General features: G+C 53.6%; 1 protein-coding gene across 5 annotated transcripts in view; it reads right to left on the bottom strand.

Moving 5' to 3' along the window:
• The window catches only part of POC1A (POC1 centriolar protein A), a 100718-nt gene that overhangs the window by 28274 nt on the left and 49554 nt on the right, over positions 1-22890 (bottom strand). For all 5 annotated transcript variants that reach the window (XM_070359191.1, XM_070359192.1, XM_070359190.1 and 2 more), the window contains 2 exons: positions 14968-15036; positions 12338-12436 (listed from right to left, as the gene is read on the bottom strand). In XM_070359191.1, coding sequence (XP_070215292.1) covers positions 12338-12436; positions 14968-15036 — 168 coding nt within the window. The remainder of the gene's footprint in view (positions 1-12337; positions 12437-14967; positions 15037-22890) is intronic.

Here is a 22890-nt window from a genome sequence, read left to right as displayed (position 1 = left end):
ATATCCCTCCCCCAGTGTTAACATCTTATATAATCATTAGTACAATGGTCACACCAGGAAATGAACACGGGGACAATTCCATTATCCAAACCAAGGAAGGGCTCCACTCAGGCTTCACCAGTTTACCTATTAACATCCTTGAATCCTGGTGTTCCGGAATCCTATCCAGGATCTCGCACCACATTTAGTTTTTCCTCCTCAGTCTCCTGCAATCTGTCCAGTTCCTCAGCTTTCCCTTTTTTTTCATGACAGCGACAGTTTAGAAAGATTACTGGTCAGTTACATTGTCAAACATCCCTCAGTTTCCCTCAGCTGGAGTGAGGTTATGCATTTTTGACAAGAGCACCACAAAAGTCACGTGTATGACATCACAGGGCTCATGTGGACAGGTCTTCTGTATGAGTGACACTGACCTCGATCAATGGTGATGCTGACCCCACTGCCAGGTTTCTCCAATGCAAAGCTACATCTTTCCCTGTGCAGTCAGTCAAAGGGGACTGTGGCTTTTTAAAAATGAACGTGTGGCTGTCATTACGCACTGTGTGTGTCAGCCCAGCTTGCTGATGGCTGCAGCTGCCCGGCAGATGAGAGGCATCTAATGAAGATGAGCAGCAGAGCCGACGTCTCTGGAAGACGCCGAAGCTCTCGGTGACAAAGAGGAACAGTAGCAGTTTATTTATAGATCCACTTGAAGACAGCTCATTGTAACTACTGGAGATGAATGTTTAAAACCTCAGGAACAAAGGCTGGCTATTTTAAACTCTCCTTGCACTTGGTTCAATGGAGAGAGAGTTAGAGACACCGATCATCCCCAGGCACCACTCCCACCATTTGGTAATTCATATTTTGTGCAGCTTCTCAGGACGTGAGCAAAGCCTGTGAGACAGATAGCCAGGACTGGCCCAGACTGCCCAGCAGAGGCTGTGGGCCTCCAATGAGCCAAAGCCTTCACCTGGGTGCTGCCTAGGGAGGAGCCGAGGGAGGCGGCCTCCTCCCAACCTGGGGTTTCACAGCCCCCCTCTCCTGGAAAATGAAATTGCACACAGCTGTTGTGAATCAAGGTTACAGCACCTCTCCCACCTCCCTCCCCCTGCAGGCTGCGAAGGGGGACAGCGCACCCCAGTGGACGCCTGCCCTAGGACAGCTGGCGGTGGCGGGCCCACCTGCGCTGATGCATCTGTGGGGGTGGACAAGGGCTTCGGAGCTCAGAGCACACAACTCTCTGTGAGGACAGTGGAGTGGAGCCTCGAGGCCAGCCTGGCCTGGCCCACCTGCCGCTTTGAGCTAGGAGCACTGAGCTTCTCCACGTCCCAGGACCACGCTGGGAGGGGAGACTTGGGGTTTCTCAAAGACTCCTACATCCTTCTTTGAACAAACAGGACAAAACAACGTTCTTGATGCAATGAAGAAAAATGAGAATATACACTAGGCACCTAATATTAAGGAATTATTCATTTTGTTGGATGTGGTAAGAGAGCTTCAGTTATTTAACCAAAAGAAGTCTTTATTTAGGGTAAAATAGCTGGATTAAACAAAAATATTTCAATTCTTTTAAAAACTGTGGGAGGAGACAAAAAATAAGGTTGGCAAAACGCTGGAGTGAGGTAACAGGTACATGGGGGGTTCATTATATTATATTCTACTTTTTGTGCTAGCTTAATAATTTCCCAAAAGGTTTTTTTTTTTTTTTTTTCCTGGAGGTTAAAAAAAAAAAAGCTTCCAAGTGACAGGAATGAGTTGTGGAGCCGAAGCCAAGCAAATGGGACCCCAGGAGGAAGCTGAGGTACAAGATCACTCCCACTCTGGTGTCCTGACACTTTGAAGCACAGGAGGCAAATTTGGCTAAATCTACAAACATCCAGGATAGCCTTTGGCACTGCCACAGAGAAAGCCCCAACTGCACCAACAGCATTCAGTGAACCCTGCAGCAGTGTCCAGAACTTCAAAGAAACTAATTTTAAGATAATCTCCATGGAAACCATCTATTCTGATTTTTTCCATGGTAACCAATGAGAACATAAACACAAGCATTATTCAACACCCTTATACCACATGGGCCATGCTGCCATCCAATCTGGAAAATATAAGCTGCAAAGGGCTTTTTTCCATTGAAAATGAAAAGGAATGAAATGAAAAGGAAAACTAAAACTTCTAGTCCAAACATGTGGATTCTCCCACCCTCCACGACCCACACCACCCCATGCCACCTAACCCTAGGCTGACAAACCAGGCCAGCAAGTGGTTTCCTTCCTTTAGCCTGGGACCATCAAACGTGCCAAAAGCCCAGAGCCAGAGCCTGCCTCCAGCCTCACACACTCCACCCATGCTGCCCACAGACAGCAGGCATGTGTCCACTGAACTCAGATTTCCTGTTTCAGAGGCATGCTGAGCACCACGTGGATACAGAGGAAAAAGTTAGGCCTGCAAATAACTGACTGCAGCAGAGAGGGGCTGCTCTAGTAAGCAATGCTCTGGGTGGGCAGAGCAGGAAGAGTTCGCAGCCTTCCTTCTGGGAAGGCTGCATGGAGGAGGTGCCATCTGGAAAGAGACTGAAAGGATGAACGCAGCTCTGCTGGGGAACAGAGGGTGGGGCCGAAGAACCACAGTCAGATGGCAGCAACTGAGTCTATTTCCACTTGTGGCTCATTTCTTCCATTTTCAGGTTTCTGAGTTTGAAAGCTCCATGGAAAAAGGAAGAAAGGGAGGGAAGGGGGAACGAAGGCAGGCAGGCTCTAGATGCCAACAGCCTCAGTTCTTGCCCACCCTCCTGCTTTGTGTGCATGGCCTCTGCTGGCTTTCTGTGGAGAGGAGACTGGTCAGCATCGCCTAACCAGGCTGTGGATACTTATCAGTGCTGTCACCAGAATGGTAGCATCACAGCAGTGGCCCCACAGGTGAAATAAAAACACCCAAGGCATGTGACCTGTGCCTGCCCAGGACCTTTTAACCTCAGAGTAAAGTGCCACAATGTCAGGAACCCACTGTCCTGTGATTTGGGCTCACATGTGCAACTGTGGGGGCTTCCCAGGTGGCGCTAGTGCTAAAGAACCTGCGTGCCAATACAGGAGACGCAAGAGACGCAGGTTCCATCCCTGCATCGGGAAGATCACTTGGAGGAGGGCATGGCAACCCACTCCTGTATTCTTGCCTGGAGAATCCCATGGACAGAGGGGCCTGGCAGGCTACAGTCTATAGGGTCACAAAGAGCTGGAAACAGCTGAAGCGACTTAGATGCACATGCAACTGTGCAATCTCCACTGACCTTAAACCCATGCTTTGGCTGCCGGGGGAAAGGAAACCCAAAATAGCTCTGAGACCCTTGAAAGAGGTAAGAGAGCTCTCTAAAGGTGTGAGTGCATGCCCAGGTTCCTGCACCAGGTGTATTCCGACGCACTCAGAGGGACACAAGGGCATCCAGGCTTTGTCTGGATTCCAGAGTCAAGTTCACCCACCTTCATGGCACTGTGACTGTGTTAATGAGCCTTGCCCTGGATTTCGGAGACTACACCCCTGGTTGGTTTAGTCATTAATAGGCCTTCCTTCCTAGGAATTATGCCTTTCTCCTCTGGATAGGGACCTTATAAAATGGATGGGAATTTTTCAGTGGCAGGAAACTACCATCATCCCCTTGAAACGGCAGCTGGAGAAGGGAGTTCAGTTTCTGCCCATCCCACCATTCTCTGGATATCACAGCTGTCAGGGCCATCTCAGGGCTTGTTGCTGCTCTTGCTATCTGGAGGCACTTTCCCAAAAGGCTTTACAAAGACGACCTCCACCTGGGGGTTTAAATGTTGGGCCACAAGCACCCAGGCCATCTCAAGCTCAGGTGGCCCACCAGAGACTCACCCACCAACTTCCCTAAAGGCCCTGCAGGCCCTGGAGGACCGGAGGCGACCTAGGCACCCCCATCTGCAGGGTAAGAGGTGAACACTGAGGACAATGCAGGAGGCAGGTGGCGTGGAGAACGTGGGTTCAAGCACTGATGATGGACTGACACAGCGGCACTAGGGACCAGGACAGGAGCCCACAGAGGATGCGGGCTCAGCAGAAGCTCAGAGGGCTGCCTGGGGTCCCACCCTCCCTCTAACTGACTGTAAGAAAACCACACCTCTGCCTGCTCAGTTGTCAACAGCCCAGCAGGTTTAAAGAGTGCCTTTAGGTCTAAAGAGACCACAGGGCAACAGTGGGACTTCTAACATGGCACAAAGATCAGAACCAACCACACCTCTTTCCAAATTGGGCTGAAGGGGCACCAATTCTCCAGGCGCCTCTCCCAAGTTGTAGAAACTTCCTAAGATGGACAAAGGCTCTCTCCTTCCAGCCGTCTCCCTGCCCAGAATGCCAGGGTCTCAATCTATTGGTTTCCAGCAGCATCAGCAGCATCAGAAATTTGTTAGAAATGCAAATTCCCTTACTGAATCAGACACTCTGGGGAGGGGACAAGGTGAATTTTAACAAGCCCTCAGGGAAATTCGGATACACACCAAAGTTTGAGAACCACCACAAGAGGCTTGCTGCAGTAAATGTCATATGTTAAAAGGCTTGTCTCCTCACTACATGGCCAGGAAGCCCAGTAACTTCTCCCAATGCACTTCCACAAAATCCTTCTCCTGCTTGTGAAAAGCAACCTGCCCCTTCTGGGAAACATAGTAATTATTTAACGTGTGCCTGGTGGCAGCCCTGCCCCACCTCCCAGGCAGTCACTCGCAGCCTCTGGAAGGAAAAGGAGAGGGGATCCTGCCTGCTTCCCAGAACTGGACATAGCGGGCCGGAGGGAAGGGTGCTGGCCTCAGGGAGCCCTCTGCTACGTGTATCAGAATCTCTGCTGCTCCTAGACAGTGCACAGTCATGGTACCCATAAGCCACTGTCCAAAGCAGGAAACTTTCTTCAAAAATTGTAGCTTGGGGACTTCCCTGGTGGTACAGTGGATCAGAATCCACCTGCCATTTCAGGAGTCATGGGTTTGATTCCTCGTCCAGGAAGATTCCACGTGCCACGGAGCAACTTAAAGCCCATGAGATACAACTACTGAGCCTGCGTGCTGCGAGCCCGTGCACCTAGAGCCTGTGCTCCACAACCAGAGAAGCCATCACAATGAAAAGAACAGAGAGTAGCCCCCGCTCACCAAAACCAGAGAAAAGCCCGGGGAACAGCAAAGACCCAGTGCAGCCCAAAGTAAGTTAATAATTATAGTTTGGGGGCTTCCCTGGTGGCTCAGATGGTAAAGAAATCTGTCTGTAGTGTGGGAGAGCTGGGTCGATCTCTGGGTCAGGAGGATCCCCTGGAGAAGGGGATGGAAACCCACTCCAGTATTGTTGCCTAGAAAATTCCATAGACAGAGGAACCTGGTGGGCTACACTCCGTGGAGTCGCAAAGAGCTAGACATGACTACTGGAAAAAGAACAAACACTGAGCTTCTTTATTTCTAGGATCCTCTGGCTTCTCAAGGAAACTAAGAAACCTGGAGCACTTTCTAGGACTTCCACTCAGGTAAAGGTGGGGGAACATGCAATCCCAGCTGCCCCGCCCCACTGCCACCCCCACTGGATGGTCTTCTGCAGAGTGAGCTCGCAAAATGGAAAATGCCCAAAGGAGTACTGTAGGCTGGTGGGGAGAAATCAGGATACAGAGAATCCAGATGACCTGCCTGAGGTCACAGAAGAGACGTGTCACATCCGGCCAGGCCTCAGCCTTGGCTGGGGACAGGACACAGGGGCAGTACTGCCTGCCAAGCTCTTAAAGGGACTCCCAGAGCCAGAAGTTTCCAGCATCGCCCCCCTCCCCAGTAGGGCTGCCCAAGAATCTTTCCCCAGCAGCCATCCTAGTAAGAGTGCTTTACTCACCCCAGGAAGCCCCTGGCCAGCCAGGTTTCTGGTTGTCCTATATGATGCCCAGCCCATCCCAGATGATCTGGAGATGCCTCTGAGGAGAGGAACCTTGGGGTCTTAGAGTGGGTGATAACAGGGATGGGCAGTGGGAAGTCAACTTTCACCTAGGGTGATGGGCATGCAGACACCAGAGGCCCCGAGGGGAACTGCCAGGGGTCGACACAAGAACATACACACACAAGGGTGACAAAGGGCTGTGTTTCTGAGTCACCAGTCTGTCCTGTGCAGGGCTTGGCTATCTGGCTCGGAGGCTGAGGAAGACAGGATGTTTTTGCCCCTTTAAGAAATGGGGAGATTACCTCTTGCTTGTTTCCAATTAAGAGTCTCTCAATTTTCCTAACAGAAAGGCTGAGACCTAGGGACACAGGCTTCATCCGGGCCTGGGCTGCTCACCAGCAGGCGACCTTAAGGCTCAGGTTTCTCCTCTGTGCAGCACCAGGGGTAGGAACGAATTATGCCACAGGAGTCACACAGAGATGGCCTCTCCACTAAGTCCCAGGAAACATGAAAACAAAGTCCCCACTGTTTCCAAGTCTATCCCCAAAGTCCAGACCCTGCCAGGCCCAACAATGGCCAAACCAGGCAAGAAGGTGCTGGGAGGGTTGGGGAGGGTCTGCTTTCCTGTGTCTCTCACCAGGCTCTCCATGCCCATGTGCCTGGCACTCTGATTGCTTGAGGATCAGACGAGATCGGGCACTTTCAGGGTGGCATGGCCTTAGACAACTGCTTGAGGATCTGCTGCCAAGAACCCCCTTTAATAGCTTGGAAAATTCTGAGCCAGAATTGGCCTCAAGTAGAGAAAGGAGAGGCTCTTCTCTAAGACATGTAAACTTGTGGTTCACATCTGCTCTAATTACTCACAATGCCCCATCTACAGATCCATACTTCTCCTCACTATGAAAAGTGAATGCTAGCCACAAACGTGTGTTCTCACCAAGAGACCCAAGTCTCCCAAGTTCCTGAGCAAGAATGCAAATCTATGAGACAGGTGGAAACGGGCCCCTTCCCTACCTTGATCTGATGACTCCTCAGGCCAGGGCCGTAAGAACCCAGATCTTGAGCAACCACCACCAAGGACTCCCAGATCCTCAGCATGGGACAAGATCCAGTGCCAGGGCTCTCTGGGCCAGGAATCAGGGCCCAAGGACCCTTAAGTCAAGCCCAGTCTGCAAACAAAATATGTGGGAACTGAAGTAGGGGTACAGGGGGTGTCAGGGGCTCCATGGACCAAAGGAACTAAGAAGAAGAAATGGACCACCCTGAGTGAAGGCTGAGGCCTTGGACAGATAGCCTCGGCTAACCTGGCCTCCTCTTCCTGGGGACAGAAGAGGAGGGCTGAGGTTCGGGGGGTCCTGGGCACTGTGCCCCAAGGAATTGCGGGGGCAAGGGGGAAAGGAGGGCTGCTTCCTCCCAGCTCATAGATTTGCTCTCATGTGTGGGAGCAGAGAGGACTCAGGCTACTCATCAGGATGTATAAATGACACCTGCAAGAGTCTGGAAGCCGCATCGGCCCTCACAGGGACAGCCTGGGAGCAGAGTCAGCCTCGAAGATGACCTGGTCAGAAGCGCCTCACGCCCTGGCCTGCTGTCTCTCACCACAGCAGGGGCAGGGGGCTTGTCTAGTTCTGTCAGACAGAAGAAGGAAAAGGATCATTCTAAAAATAGAAAAAAGGAAAACAAATTTTAAAAATAGAGCTTGGTGAGCACTCGCCATGTGCTAGGCACGGTTTCAAGTGCCTGCTTGATGGGTAACACCTCGTGCGATCTCACAGAGGAGGAGTCCGCATCTTCCCGCCTGAACTGAGTGGAGAAAAGCCCTTGGCCCGAGACCTCAAGGTTCTCTGAACTGGAGGGCAGCCAGCTCAGAGAACTCAGGAAGTGGTTTTCTAGTTTTACTGAATTACCTAGAATTTGGCCTTCTTAACCTCCTGCCCCACCCAGTACAACCTTCCTTCCTAATTGCACAACAGGCTCTCAGATGTTTGGAGGAGGGCAAGAGTAAGATTGTTATCAGAATAAATGCATCCTTGCTATGAAAAACGATTTTAGGATGCTTCTGTGGTTGAGGCAGAAGTCAGCTATAGTGGCTGGGACTTGGAGAGCAGGTGCCAAATCCAAGGTCAGCCAAGACACAGTGGTCAATAGCCTCAGGGACTGAGCAGAAAACACAGGAGGGAGTGAGAACCATGAGAATGAGTGAGAGAGGGCGAGGTGACCAGGGCTGGAGTAGGAAACAGAGCTCAATATAGTCCCCCGACAATGCCAGTACAAGCCCCTGCCACAGACAGCATGTGGGGACCCCCAAAAGCCCCTCTGGAGGCATTCATCTGCTTGAAACTTTCCAACCTTCCTCCACCACGCAGCACGCCACAGGGCAGAACGTGGCGTCTCCTGTCCATTCTCAGCCCAGGGCACGGGCTGCAGTCCTGCCTCTGCAGGCTTCCAAGAAGAAAAAGCTCTTTAGCCACAGTCCCGAGATCCCTTCTCATCACAACTCAGCCAAGAATAGAGGGAAAATGGAACCCATTATTCTCATTCTGAAGGGCTGGGAAATGGCTTTTGCTTTTCAACATGAAATGTGTCTAAAAATAAGCTGTGAATTTCAACCAGAGGTTGAAAATAGCTCCGGCACTGAACAGAGCTCTGTTCACAGTGGGCTCAAGGATGGCCTTCATTCCAAGAGCAAGCGCTGAAGCCACAGCCAGGGCAGGGGTCCAGGCCAGGGGCTGTCACAGGCTCACAGGGCCGCCCCTGCCATGGTCTGCCCCTCTGGCTTTAGACTGCCAAACTCTAACAGGCGTGTGGTCCAGAATTCAAGATCCAGCACCTGGCCCAATGTGCTTCTAACATCCCCAAATGCCCAGGGGTGACTCATGTGGCATTTGAATCTGAGACCCGGAGTGTAAACAGGGCTGGTGGGGAGAGGAGGGGAAGGTGGACATCAGGATCAAGAGCTCCCTGGCACAGCAGTGGTGTTCAAGGCTCTCTGAGAAGCCAAGCCACCAAATCCTCACCAGGCACTACACCTCAGAGCCAGGGGAAGCCTGCAGGCAGGAAGGGCAAGAACACACTTTAAGTGAAGTAAGGAAAATCAAACTGTTAAAGGTCTTTTTCTGCTGTTTACCATCACCCCTGGAGATTCCAAAGTTTGATAAGCCAAACATTTCTACAAAATTGGCTTGTGTTAGAAAGCCAGACTAAGAGACCTGGGCCACAGTTGCTTGGTTGGGGGAGAGCTCAGATCTGGCCCATCAAGAAGGATCACAGGCTCCAGAGGTAGTGCCATCCCCAAGCCCCTCCCATCCCCAGCCAGCCCTACTGCAGAAGCCCCTCTTCTGGGCTCACTCCCAAGGCGGAGTTACCGCAGTGACTCTCAACCAGGAGCAGTGCTGCTCCCCAGGAGACACCTGGCAATGTCTGAAGACATTTCTGACCATCACAACTAGGGGTGGGGGGTGCTACAGGCAAGCCAGTGGGATGCTCCTAAACCTCCTACACGCACAGACAGCCCCCACAGTGAAGATTCATCTGGCCCAAGGGATCAACGGCACCAAGGCAGAGAACCCCTGCGCTGCTGGAAGAATGGTATGTGGACAGAGTTAGAGGGGTGGGGGCTCCCTGAGGAGCTGAGACACCCTGGTTGGCCACAGAATCAGTCACCAGCACTACCTCGGTGCCTGGGAAGCCCGTGGGCAAGAAAGGAAGACTACATTTGTCAGCCTGCCTCCCCACATCAGGGGAAAACCTAGCCACTGAGCTGCACTATACCAACTAACTCACCTCAATTTGGGAAGATGAAAAAATTCTGTGTACAATGGTGGTGATGGGTGCAACAGTGTGAATGTACTTAATGCCACTCAACTGTACACTTAAAAATAAGCACAGTGGGGGCTTCCCTGATGGCTCAGTGGTAAAGAATTTGCCTGTTAGTCCAGGGAACACAGGTTCGATCCCTAGGTCTGGAAGATCCCACATGCCACAGGACAACTAAGCCCATGCACCACAACTACCGAGCCTGGGCTCTAGAGTCCAGGGGCCATAACCACTGAGCCCGCGAGCCTACAGCCTATGCTGCACAGCAAGAGAAGTCACTGCAATGAGAAGGCCGCACACCACAACTAGAGAAAGTCCTCCAGAAGCGACAAAGGCCCTATATAGCCAAAAAATTGAAAACCTCTTAAAAAAAAAAAAAAGGCAAAATGGTCCACATGCCACAATGAAGATCAAAGATCCTGCATCTGTAAGATCCCGCACAGACAAATAAATAAATAAAAATACATATACTTTTTTTTAAAATAGGCAAAATGATGAATTTTATGTTACATATATAAAACAAGCCAAACAAACCCCTCAGCTCTCCTCTTTGGCCTGGGAGTCCTGAGGTCAGAGCTGCCACTCAAAGTACATGCTGGTGGCGTGCACGTGTGGGCATGGTATGTCTGGAGGAGGACCTACACATCACGTCAAGAGTCTCAAAGGGGCCTGTGACAAATGGAGAAAAAAGCCTGAAACAAAGAATGACTTTAGGATTAAAAAGTCAAGTCACTTTCTGGGTTAGCAGAAGTCACCTACATCAGACGTGGGGTCCTGGTAGCCTGCCTGTGGGGGTGTTCGGGTCCCACTATGGAAATAGAGGTTTGAGAAGAGTGAGCGTTTTTGGACCACGGAGCCAGGGTGCAGACTCTAGGTCCCACACCCCTTTCCTGATTTGAGCCCCACAGGGTGATGCCCACTGGGCAGGGGGCTTGAGGCTAGCTCGGGAACAGATGTTTTTTCTGAGGCCTGCTAATGGTTCGGCCAGCCAGACCCTACCCTGCCTTGTCCTGCTGGCTTTCCCACCGCACACCCTCCATCCTAGATGACCAGGCCCTGCAGCTATGGGAAGCAAGGGTGCCCCACACCCTGTCTCTGGCTCAGACTGAAGGGACATGGGACAGCTGTCTAAGTTACTTTCCCAAAAGCTACCAGAAAAGGAGCATGGGATTCTCCCCTTGCTGCTGATTACTAACCATTCCCAAGAAACAGACAGCAGACTCCCCCTCTCCTGGGAGGGAAGAGCTTCCAGCCAGCACTCTACCACCTGCAGTTTCTAGCTCTGTCAGCCCTGCCCAGGGGGCCAGCACGGTGGGCTCCCAGGACTACACACTGCAGCAGGCGACTACGCCCCAGGTGTCTCAACGGTGAACGAGAACAATCACTCAGAGCACTCATCGTGACGAGGTCAGGAATACACAGAGCACTACAAGTCAAGGCCTCAACAGGGTGTGGTTCACCATAAATACCCAAGAGACAGGAAGCTGTAGAGGAGGTGGACATGGACCCCAAGGGATCACAACCCCACTGGAAAAACCCCCAGTCTGGAAAATGCTTTTATGGGTAGAAGATGAAATAGCGGCAAGCAGACCACTGGGCAACCCAGCCACCACTCTCCCAACAAAACCAAAAGCTGAGGACTGGACACTCCTTAGCAAATGTGGAGGGAGAACAAAACCTCTGGGCCAAGGGCAACTCTTGCAAGAAAAGCTTTAAACCCCAACCTGGCGTGTTCCTAGAGGGAGTCCCACACGTAGGACGGGCCGTGGGCAGGGTGGGGCCTCTGCTGGAGCCAAAGAAAGCCCTGGGATGGACTTGGAGGCTTCCTGGTTCTATTCTGGGCCAACCTTGACTCGCTGGGGGCCTTGGGCAAGCCGCTTCCTGTTGTTCAGGCCAGCTTCTGCATGTGGGAAAGGCCAAGCCGCCACTAAGGTCCAGGCAGGAGGGATTTAAGCAGCCTGCACCAGAGCTGACAATCCGCGTGGCTCCACCTCCTTGGCATCACTGTTTATTTCAGCCAAAGCTGAAAATTACCTTCTTCAAAGCATGAGACCATATCGGTTATCTTTTCTACCCCAAATATTTGTCCAAAAAATATTGGTAACTATTGAATATTTTTAATTCAGGAACACTGAATGCCCTTTTACCAACAAAGGTACTAAAAATGGTTTGTGGCTGAGGAACTTCCTTTCCATGGTTTAAAAAAAAAAGGAAGTGAGAACAGGGCTGGGGCCCTTCCCATTCGTCCTAGCTGTGGCTTCAGGCCCTGCACCCTCTAGGAATCTGACAGTGCGCCCAAGGCTCGGCACCAGAGAGGTCCTTCCTCTCCTTAGGCCTCAACCAGCCAGTGGCCTGAACCACAGAAACAATCCCCCAGCAGACGACGCGGGGCCTAGGCATCTGGCAGTCTATGCTGACAGCCTCCTAACATCTTGTTTGTTCACTCCGGATTTGAAACAAAGCACCACAAGCACCTAAGAAGTTTCTGGTAAATCATGAGATCTTACCAGGTCTCTTCCCTGGAACCTGCCTAAACCTGCAGCGCCCCCACTGTCCCTGAGCCCAGTGCTGTTGACCATGACCCAGTCCACCAGCCACAGGGCTCAGTCAGGATAATGCCTGTCAGGCCACTTACCAGAGTCCCAGAGGAGCTGGCCCGCGTGGCTGGGGGCCTCTGCACTCTTAGCACTTCGCCATAATCGACGACGTCAAAGTTACTCTTCCAAACCATCACCTGTCAAGACCGACAAGCACACAGAATCAGGAGGAGAAATACCCCTTACCTGTCCTTCTTCACGGAGAAAATGGGCCCAGAGGCTACTGCCAAAGTTCTGGGCCAATGGTGGGACTGTGGTCCCCACCTGGCACCCCCACTCATCTCTGGACCTGCCCCACCTCCCTGGAGAGCAGACTTTCTGAACAGGCCCCGAGAGGATCGGGTGCTCCATCAGGGTGGAGAGTCACCATCACCACTGGGCCTCTGCACTGGCTGCTCCCTGTGTCTGGGGCATCCCAGGTCCAGGCTCTGTATACCTAGCATCTCAGGCTAAATGTCTGCCCTAACACCACCTTCTAAGAGAGGCCTTCCCTGGCCCTCTTGCTAGTTTTGATCATAGCTCTCTATTTCCTCCAAGGCATCAGACACAGTAGTTGTTTAAATCTCTGTCTGCTTTCCCATGTTTATCACCTATCTCCCCACCAAAATAGAAGTTCTTTACAGTGGCAGCCTGGCCAGCCTCACTGTGAGAAGTGGTTCAGATACAGACTCCAGGCCATACCACTAGATTTAAGATCCTGGCTACACCCCTTACTGTGTGGCTCTAGACAAGGGACTCAATCTCTCTATGCCCTGTTTTCCTCATCTGTGAAATGGGGATGAATGGTAGTTTCCGCCTCACAGGGCTGCTATAAAACTCAGACACTGGCCCCAGGGAGAAGTCTGGCCCCAGAGAGAAGTGGTTAACACACCCATTATTCTACATCCCAATAGGAGGATCTTCACGCCCTGAGGTTCCTCTTACAAAAGCTGGGTAAGAGTGCTCCCTGCTGGAGGGAGTCAGCACTCCTCCAGGGCCACTTCCAGGATGGCAGGAATTGTGAATCGTGTCCAGCAGTCAACTGAGGCCACAGAAAAACTGCCGGATCCACATAAGATGTAAACTCAATGTCCCCTGATGCTTCCCCCATCGGGACGCAGCCATAAGCCTGGTTCTGTGGGAAGCTGCTCACCACCCACAGAGCAGCACTGTTCATCACCCCCAGCTGATGGGGATCCAGGGTCTCTCATTGGTCCCCTTTTCAAAAAGAACGTCGGCACTCACCCCCTTGTTTATAGGGTTCTGTGCACTGCACCAGTCTAACTGTTGAATAATCCTGAGCAGAGGAATGGCTATCAGGAATGTGGAGAGAGAATGACAAATGCCATTCCCAAAAGGCTCTCAGAGCACACAATAAGAAGGCAGATGGGGAGCTGACAGCGGTGGCTGCCGAAGGAGGGCTCAGGGTGGGGGACCCTACTTCCTACCAGGGTGTCTCTTGTGCTTTTACCAGAACTTTACTTATGGTGTGGATTTATTAGTTTCCCTAGTCTTCTAAGCAATGAGCCAGGACTCCACACCCAGGGAAGGCTCAGGAGTCTCCTTGGTCTTCCTCCTGCCTTGTCTGGTCAGCACAGGAACTGGTGCTGGTGTGGGAAGACACCTGCCATCTTGTAGCCCTGCTGTGTCTCCAACCACCCTCTGCTTTACTGACAGACTGAACCGAAATCAGCCACGGCTGGAGCTCACTGGGAAGCCAGTGGGACTGTCTTGGGTGAAGAAGCCAGCAGAGCTATAAGGCTGGGAGCAGCAGGATGAACATTCTGGGCAACCTACCAGGTCACACTGCCTCAGAACACCCACTCTTTCCTCCCCAGCTCCGGGAAGTATGGTTTTCTGGCCAAGCAGCGCTGCACCAGAACCTGGAGAAAGATTTCCAGTGGGAGGACTACCAGGCCCCAGACTCTGGGCCAGACCCCAGGGACATGGTGGCAAGGCAGGACAGGACCTCCTCACACATGTTCTAGTTCTGCAGTCGTGGAGCTGGAAAATGCTGTCCCTCAGACAGCACATGAGCAGGCCAGGGAGCAATGGCTGGCAGACAGTGGAGCGCAGCCTCCAGCCACGTCCTAGCTCAGACTCAAGCTTCCTCACCCACAGAACGGCTGAAGTGAAAATTCCCCAGGGCTGCCCTGAGGACTCATTGAGGGGTCACACTCTTGCCGTGTTGCCCACATTACCAGGTCCATGGAAAGCATCCAATAATTATCTAATTATTCACCTAGAATCAGGAAAAAGAAGTTCCTAAAAAACTCTGGGGACTTCCCCAGTGGTCTACTGGTTAAGTCTCCACGCTTCCAATACAGGAGGCACTGGTGTGATCCCTGGTCAAGAAACTAGATCCCATATGCCTCATGGCCAAAAAGAAACCAGAACAAAAAACCCTCTATTTTACCTTTCTCATGGCAACACTAACCCAGACTCCTTCCAGCCCACACTGGTCTGAGCAGCAGGAGTTCTGAGATGCTGCCATGGTCGGCGCTGCAGCACCTGCTCTGGGGAAGCAGGGCGCCACTCTGAGCACCCTACCCCAGGATCCAGCCTTTACGGCTGCTGAAAGCCGCCAAGGAAGCTGGTGAAAGCCAGCCCATCCATCTCTGGGGCACTTCGGTCCCCTGTCTGTTCTACTCAGTATCCACTGGGATCCCTCAGACCATTCTTTACTTACTTGTTCATCTGAACCGCCAGAGGCAAAATACTCCCCCGTTCTTGAAAAGGCAACCGTGGTGGCTGGACCCTGTGAGAACAAACCAAGAAGAACAAACACCAATGGTCACTCTAGATCCTCAATGCACAGGAAGAAATCAGAATCTCATGAGTGACAGTGACAGCAGGACTCAGGGCTGAGCACCTCACCCAGCCCGTGTTCTCCCCAGCCTGGGGTGGAGGAACCGGCAGGTGCCAATGCATGAGCACGACCACTGAGGCTCTGTTCCCAGACACCACTGACAAAGGTGGGCCATGAGGTCAAGGCCAGGATGAGCGAGACCGTCTGTGCTGACAGCCTTGCTGGGCCAACACCACTGTCCTCACTTTCCAAGGGGAAGCCAGAGGTCACAGAGATGCACTGGCTTATCCAGGCCCAGCACTGGGGCCAGAACTTGGTCCCTTTGACCAGACCATGCCCCACCTCGTGTCCCTCTAATGAGTACGTCACTTTCCTCATGCTGGGGCCCTGGGAGGAGACCTGACCCTCTGGCTTCTCAGATGCTGAAGGTCCTCACACCTGTCCAAAGGATGATGCCAGGCCTATGCCTGGCCGCGCCCTGAGGGCCAGTGAGCACATCCAGGCTTGGGGCAGGGGACATGATCTCCCGTAAAGAGCGAGGACTCTTCCTCAAACGCCTGCAACCCGCGGCAGAAAGACACACAGCAAGAGTCAGCTCAGCACACCACCGCAAACCATCACTTCCTTCTGGCCAAACTTTAATGTGGTTCTACCTGTCATCCCCCAAGCAAAGCCAGATGAAGGAGGTTCTCTCCTAGAGGACGACGGTGCAGCCGCTGTCTACGGCCACCTCAGTTCCTCTAGAGCAGCACAGGGAGCAACAGGAACCCCTGCTGCCCGTGGGAGGGGCCCCTGTCAGTGGGGCCGACACAGCAGTGCTGTCCATACACCTATGGACAACAGGAACACTGGGAAGCACTTCCACTCAGTGCCAGAAAGACCAGACAGGTTGTAGGCTGGAGAGGGACCCGAGGTCATGGAGCAAGGGCAGCTTCAGCCTGCCCAGAAGAGAAGGCAGGTTAGACAGAGCTGCAGGAGAACGCACGTCTGCCTACGCCTCTGGAATCTACCCACAGCTCCTCTTCTCTGAGCTGCTCATAAAGGGGGGTGAAGAAGAAGTAGCATAAGCTGGCTAACGCCAAGTGCTCAGGCTGCCTGGAGCACTCCACTTGCCCTGACACAGTTAATCCTCTGGCGCGGCCTGTATGTTTACCCTTCTGAAGGGTGACATGTCCAAGAGGGGAGGACAGGGCTGAGGTCAGGGATGAAGCCTCCAGCCGTGTCTCTCACTGCCTTCCTGTGCAGGTGGGGCCCCAGGGGCGGGGGTCACAGAACCCAGGAGTCCTGGACAGCCATCCATCAGGACAAAGCAGATCCACTCTCCCTGACGGGAAACCATGTCCACTTGCGTGGCTGAGAAACCACCACCAGGAGCGGAGCACCACGGCTGCAGGCACAGGGTCTGGGCGCAGGGTGGGAGCAGGTCGTGTAGCGCCCAGATAGCCTTCCAGGGGGACAGTCACCACAGGCTGACAGGACTTAAGGGGGGGCAATTTCAGGTGACAAGTTTACTTGAGTCTTAGACTCCTTACTGTCCCATACTTTCGATATCTTAGTGAGTATATAGCTACACTACCTGAATACAAAGATAAAACGACAAAACTGTTTTCATTCTGAGGAAAAACAAAAAGGAAAGAGAAAAGGGAAGGAAAATAGTACACAGTGTATCAAAAAGCCGGGCTCTCTGCCTGCCCAGAGCTCGCTGAGGAAGGGCGGGTTTCCAAGAAGTCACAGCAACTAAGGAACCAAACAAATACTCGTGGGTCAATCTCCCTTCCTGTTGTCACTCAACACCAGATGCCAGGCTGGGGACAAGATGCTGGAGGCCAAGCAGCAGCAGGACCACTGAAGAATGTGGCCAGCAGCCCAGTCTGGCAGGGGCATCAGGACCAGAGAGCAGGTGCTGGAAGTCCTCCAGGCAAGAACTAGAGCTATCCCCAGGGTCCAGGTCCCAGGAAATGCCAGGGAGGGTGCAAGCGACAAGGGTGCTCTAAGGACCCCCCCAGAGTGGAGGCCCACAGTCCGCCCCACCGGTGCCCATTTACCAAGAGGACGGCACGGCTCCTATGCCAAGCCCCTCGGTGTTCCTTCCACAAAGGCTCCTACCCTTCCACCCAGGGTGCACAAAACAGTCCGGGGCACTTGAAGCACAGCCCGAAGAACGGCTGTCCCTGGGCTCTGCTGTGGGCCAAAGTCATCATGGACTGCAGCGCAGATGCAAGCTCTCCACTGCTGATGATCCTCATGCCAAGCCTCGGGAGGTCTTTGGAGACCCAGACTACCCAAATCTTTCTTGGTTTGCAGTAAATTCATTTAAGGCTACAAATCTGCCTCTGCCTGCCACTGAGCACGCATCACCTTAGATCTCAGATCCCCAAAGCTTCTACTCTGTGGTATTTTCCTGTCCTTCATCCCAGTGTCCCGTTTCACTGGGACTCGCTGAAGCCCAGCAGTTACTGAGGAGCACACTCTGGTTTCCAAACCCTGGGGGCTGGGGAGTCTCTCCCAGCCCCGGCAGGGCCCGGTATGACGTGTGTTCTCTGAGACTGCCCTGCCTTAACGGTAACTGGCTCCTTTCAGTCAATTAGTCACTCCTGAAACACTCATCCACCGGCTCAGGGGAGGCATGTTGCCAGGCTGTTTCTTCGCCAAGGCAAGGCCCAGGGCCTCTCCAGTGCTTCCTGAGCAGTATTCTGAGCAGCAGCTCTCGCTGGGGCCCCGGCAGTGTGGATCCAACCTGTCTCAGGTCACTGGGGGTGCCCATCTGGGGGCCGGGTCCACTGGCAGGGATGCTGCACAGGCTCCACCAGCTCCTTCCCCGCTCCCTCCCCGGATCTGGCCAGCTGGAGCCTTTTCTGAGACGATCACCGGGAGCACTGGACGCAGCCAGGCCCCCACCTCCCTTTCCCCACTGACCCAGCCTCAGGTGGCCCTCGAGCTGGACTCATACCCAGCCATTTCACTACACGCTGCCTCTGCCTGAACAACCTCTAGATCCGAGGGACCCACACTGGCTAGTTCCTTCACACTCATACAGCAAAGCATCAACGGCAGGGGTGGGGAGGCAAAACAAAGGATGCCATAGCGTTTAGATCCCACAGCTCTGATGACCCTCACCCCGCAGCCCCTGCAGCTTGTCCAGATCTCTCCGCTCTCCTCACCTTCCAGCCTGAGGCCCTGCACACCTGAACCCTGGCTATTGTGTCCACAACAGTTACAGTGGAAGGCCAGCCAGGCACCCCCATCACCACTACCAAGGGGTTTTGATGTTTTTCACTGGCTTCCAGCAAACACAACGGAATGTCACACCACATGCCCCACATCAGAGATAGAAGCATGGCCATGAAACACACACACGGAGATCAAGGAGGCCTCTGGCGTGGGTGCTTAACTCTAACCCCGGTGCTCAGACAGAGGCACCGTAACCCACCCCATCAGACTGTGTCTTCCACAAAACTCCGAAAGGGAGGCTCTACACTGGCTCACTCAACCTGCTGTGGCCTGGTGGATGTCCCTTTAGGGAGCCCCGAGGACAAGGAACAGCCCCCTAGCTCCTAGGCTGCTCCTGACCTCAGCCAAGGACACCTGTTCCCAGCCCTTAACCTGGGCTGCCAGCAGGGAACAGAAGATCAGGCTGAGCTCCTGGTAACTTCAGCTGGAGCACATGAACTATTCTCCTCCCTCCTATGTTCCCTCACCTCTTGCAGGAGGTGCCCAGCCATCGAAGCCAGAGCTAAGCCTCTCAAGCAGCAAAGCGAGTCCCCCAAATTAACCAACTACATAAGAAAGCTGCAGGGTGCAAAGAAACGAGGCAGGAGGGGCCTGTTCTGAGAATTTCCTTCCACCTGGGGCAGCCGGGGGGTGGCCCACATGCACAGGCACTCTGTCCTGCTGCTGTGGCTCCTCTTGGGAGGTGAGCCCCCCTTAATGCCACTTCCTCAGCTCCAGCCCAGGCCCCAGCAAGGCACAAGCTGCCAGGAGCATCAGCTGACCCATTCTCAGAGCCTGTGATTTCTCAGCAACTGAGCTCAGCCCCTGGCACAGACAGACGGCGTCCCAGTTTGGGGTTCTAGGCCTTGGGTGATGGGTGCTCGCCCCACCGAGGGCCAGCTGTGGTGTGGGGAACCACGGGCCTGCTGGTCCCTGTGTGGTTTCATCACTCCACAGAGACACGAACTCCAACTGCACAGCCACAAGCACCAGATTTAACTCCCCACCCACGCCCCACCTACCATCCTCTCCCAAATAGCTCTGGGGACGAAAACCAAATGAGCATGGCTCGAGATTATGTTTCGGAAAATACAGAAAAATAAATCTGTATTTCTAGCACACTGTCCCACGTGTGCCACACAGAACTCTGTGGGGGGGCGAGGGGGAGGCCTTGCTCGGGGCAGTTGGTGGGAAAGCCCTCTCCACTGCAAAGTGAGGGGTGCGGTGGGATGAGGAGGCTGCCATGCAGTGACAACCCCAAGTCTATACTGGCTCCAGCAAGAAGCAGGGACTCCCGTCCCTCCTGCCTAAGTGCCCCAGTCTAGGTGGATCCCCAAGGGCAAGACTTTCCAGAGCCTCAGAGAGGGCACTGTCCGCCACAGACAGCCTGGTGCCATCAGATACCAGGCTGTCCTCCAGGGGTCAGGCCCTGGAAGAGACCCAATTAAAGAAGGGCCATGCAAGTAGGCCTGGAGACCAAACAGCAGTAGGCCAAACCACTCAGGGCAGCTGCGGGACAAGGACTTTGGGTCAGGGAATCACTGCATCCCACCCTCTGGGGAATGGATTTTAGGAGCTGTGGACAAAAGTCAAGTCAGAGTGAGAGGACGTTATGGAGCGGATGAGAACAATGCTAAGCAAAATAAGAAGCCAGACAAACCCTACAGAGATTCTGGGGGTGAATGGGAGGAGGGGAAATGGACACACCCCATCCCAGATGGGAAAGGGCTGATGGCCATGGCCCTGACCCACCCATCACAGGGGTTGTCATCAAAGCCCCCTACCATGAACTCAGTTTCCTAACAAACACTGTCCGCCCATGGTGCCAGGACCATGCCCATAACAGAAACTGTGAACTGCCTGTTAAAGAGCTCTCACCTAGGGACTTCCCTGGTGGTCCAGTGGCTAAGACTTGAGCTCCCAATACAGGGGGCCTGGATTTGACTCCTGGTCAGCGAACTAGATCCCACACACCACAACTAAAGATCCCAAGTGTCACAACTAAGACCCAGCACAGGAAAAAAAATAAATAAATATTTTAGAAAAAAGAGCTCTCACCTAGAACAGCATGGGGTCATTTTCCAAGAGTTGCACAGAGAAGGGACTGAGCCCTGTGAGGACCTACTGTGTCTGGCGCTGAGCAACACAGACATCCTCTCCCATTATGACAGGTACAGGCGTCATTCTTACAGAGGAGGAAAGGCTGGCAAAGGCAAGGTCTTGACCACTGTCAAAGGGTAAGAGATGGTGCCAGAATGGTTTGATCCCAACACCCAGGCCCTTTCCTCCCTTTTGTGGACCCCCAAAACTCATGCTTTTCTGGCTGAACAAGATGAGAGAGTGCCCAGCGTCTTTTCTAAACCAGAAACAGGTGGGTATAAGCGGTTCGTTCAGTCCTGGAAATACTGGGGTGATTCCTTAGAAAGCTGGGCATCAGACAAGACTGTGAACTTTCCCCAATAATATATATCAGACATTTGGCCTCAATCAAAGCAGCTGGCAAAGGTGACCATGAGGGCTCCTTTCCACCAGATCACTGAGAGAGAAATCATCCCAGTATCCCCAGGGGAGAAGGCGGAGGAAGGAGGACAGTGCCCCATCCCCAGGTTGGCAGAGCCTCTCCACTCTGTCCACTCTCCACCTCAATGGCAGACTCACGTGGAGGCAGAGGGCTACCCCACCTCTCAGCCCCAAAAGGCTCCTCAGCCCATCCCACACCCCTGCCCTGGCAAAGGGCACTGTCTGCTCAGCTGGAGTTTGCAGACCTACTGCCCTCAAGCAGCAACAGCAGCAGGGTTATTGAAAGGCCAGGGCCCACTCGGGCTGGAGCCAGCAATGGGCCTGCCCAGCTCTCTGGCCTGTTGCCCAAATCACTTGCAGATACTTACCCCAAAGAAGTCTCTCAAGAGCCACACGAGCCTCAGTAGCAGCCAAGGAGTCATTTCAGGGGTACAGCATGCGTAATGCCAGCTTCCATGAGGCAGGAGCCTCGCTCAGTCACCAGTCGCACCCCCTGAATGGCCCTTTATGGCTCAGAATCCCAAAGCTGGGACTGCAGGGAGAAAGCCCCAGAATCCTTTAGGCTCACAACAAACTAGTAACTCATGTCCACCCGCAAACCCACAAGTCAGCCGGCCCCTCAGGAGCCAATGGAAGTGTGGCCAGTCACACACCAGAGAACCACCAAACTGCCAGCAGGGTCAGACCCCTGGGGCACCAGCTGCCCTTGGTGCTGCATGCGGGCCCACCCAAGAGACCCAGACCACCTCAGGTGATCCCGATCTTAGCTTTGCACTTCGCATGTGGCCGTCCTGGTGCTCCTGTGCCTTCAGGAGACAGCAGATTTCTGGCCTCAACCCAGGGCAAGAGAGCTTCTGCCCAACAGCTCTGCCTCCTCGACTCTTCCTTCTCCACTCTGACCCTTCCTCGCTCTTCCCGCATTAGAGGTGGTTCAGGCCGGCCCTCTCACAGGACACAGAGACACTTCCTTGGCACACACAGAGCCCCTTCTCTTGGTCAGGGTCTAGTTCACCCCAGCACCAGTCCCCTGCGGCTGACTCCTCTCAGCTGGCCTCTGACCCCTGGCCTGCACTGTACCTTCTCACAGGTGTGGAATTGGAAGCCCAAGGGGGTTGTTGCTCCATGGAGCAGAATAACTCAACAGCCCTCCCTCTAAAGCTCCCTCAGGGCTCTGCCTGAAGGCGATCACAAGGAAGCCCTCAAGTCCAAACCAAAGCTTCAAGGGGATCCCTCTCCCACTGACCAGAACGCTGTCATCCAACAGGCAGGCTGGACAAGAAGCCATGAGGCCTGCTGGCCTCCTACAGAGACCAGTGATCTATTACTAAGAACAAGAGTGAGATTACAACTCAACTTGTAACAGTCATACACATGGGCTCAGCGGGTGTGTTGGAAACTGTAGATATGGTTAATTGTCCCCGTTCGACAACCCTAAGCTGCCTAGACCATATTCTGGGCCTCGGTTCCCCCACCAGGACTCAAAGGTGCTTTCAAATCTGCCAACTACTCCATGGGACAGAATCCCTGGGCATCCGGGGCCACTAGGGAGCCACGGGGCTGCTCAGCCACAGGCTTCAGGAAGTGGCCAGTGACAGCTGTGCTGGGTGAGGCCCTCAGTCACCTCCCGGAACAGAATGTGGAAGCTCAAGTCACCAAGGAGCTCAGCTGCGCATCTTACTGGAAGGACAGGGCCAGGGACACTTCATGAGGGGGGGAGCCTAAGACCAGACGCTGCACAGAGCATGCAGGCAGAGCTGCACTCCTCAGCCACGGTACAGGCCCTCTCCCGGGGCTGGGCCAGGGCGATACACTCTCCAAAGGGGCAACACAGGTGTCCCAGAACTGCTCCAGGGTGGAACCACTCTGGACGGACAGCACGCACAGACCCTCACAGGTCAGGGACGTTTACAGAGCACACTGGCTCCCAGTGACAACACAGGTCCAACCTCCACAGATCTGTCCCCTCCGGGAGAGAAAAGCCACTCTTGCTCCCAGCCCAGATGTCCACCTGCTCTAGGTATTCAGGTTGGTTGGTGGACTGTTTTTATCAACTGCCCCAATCAAGGCTGCTCA

The sequence above is a fragment of the Bos mutus genome, chromosome 22 (genome assembly GCF_027580195.1).
Source record: "Bos mutus isolate GX-2022 chromosome 22, NWIPB_WYAK_1.1, whole genome shotgun sequence".
NCBI classification, from domain to species: Eukaryota; Metazoa; Chordata; class Mammalia; order Artiodactyla; family Bovidae; genus Bos; species Bos mutus.
Note: the sequence above shows the minus strand (reverse complement) of the source record. Positions and strands in the feature narration are given on the sequence as shown.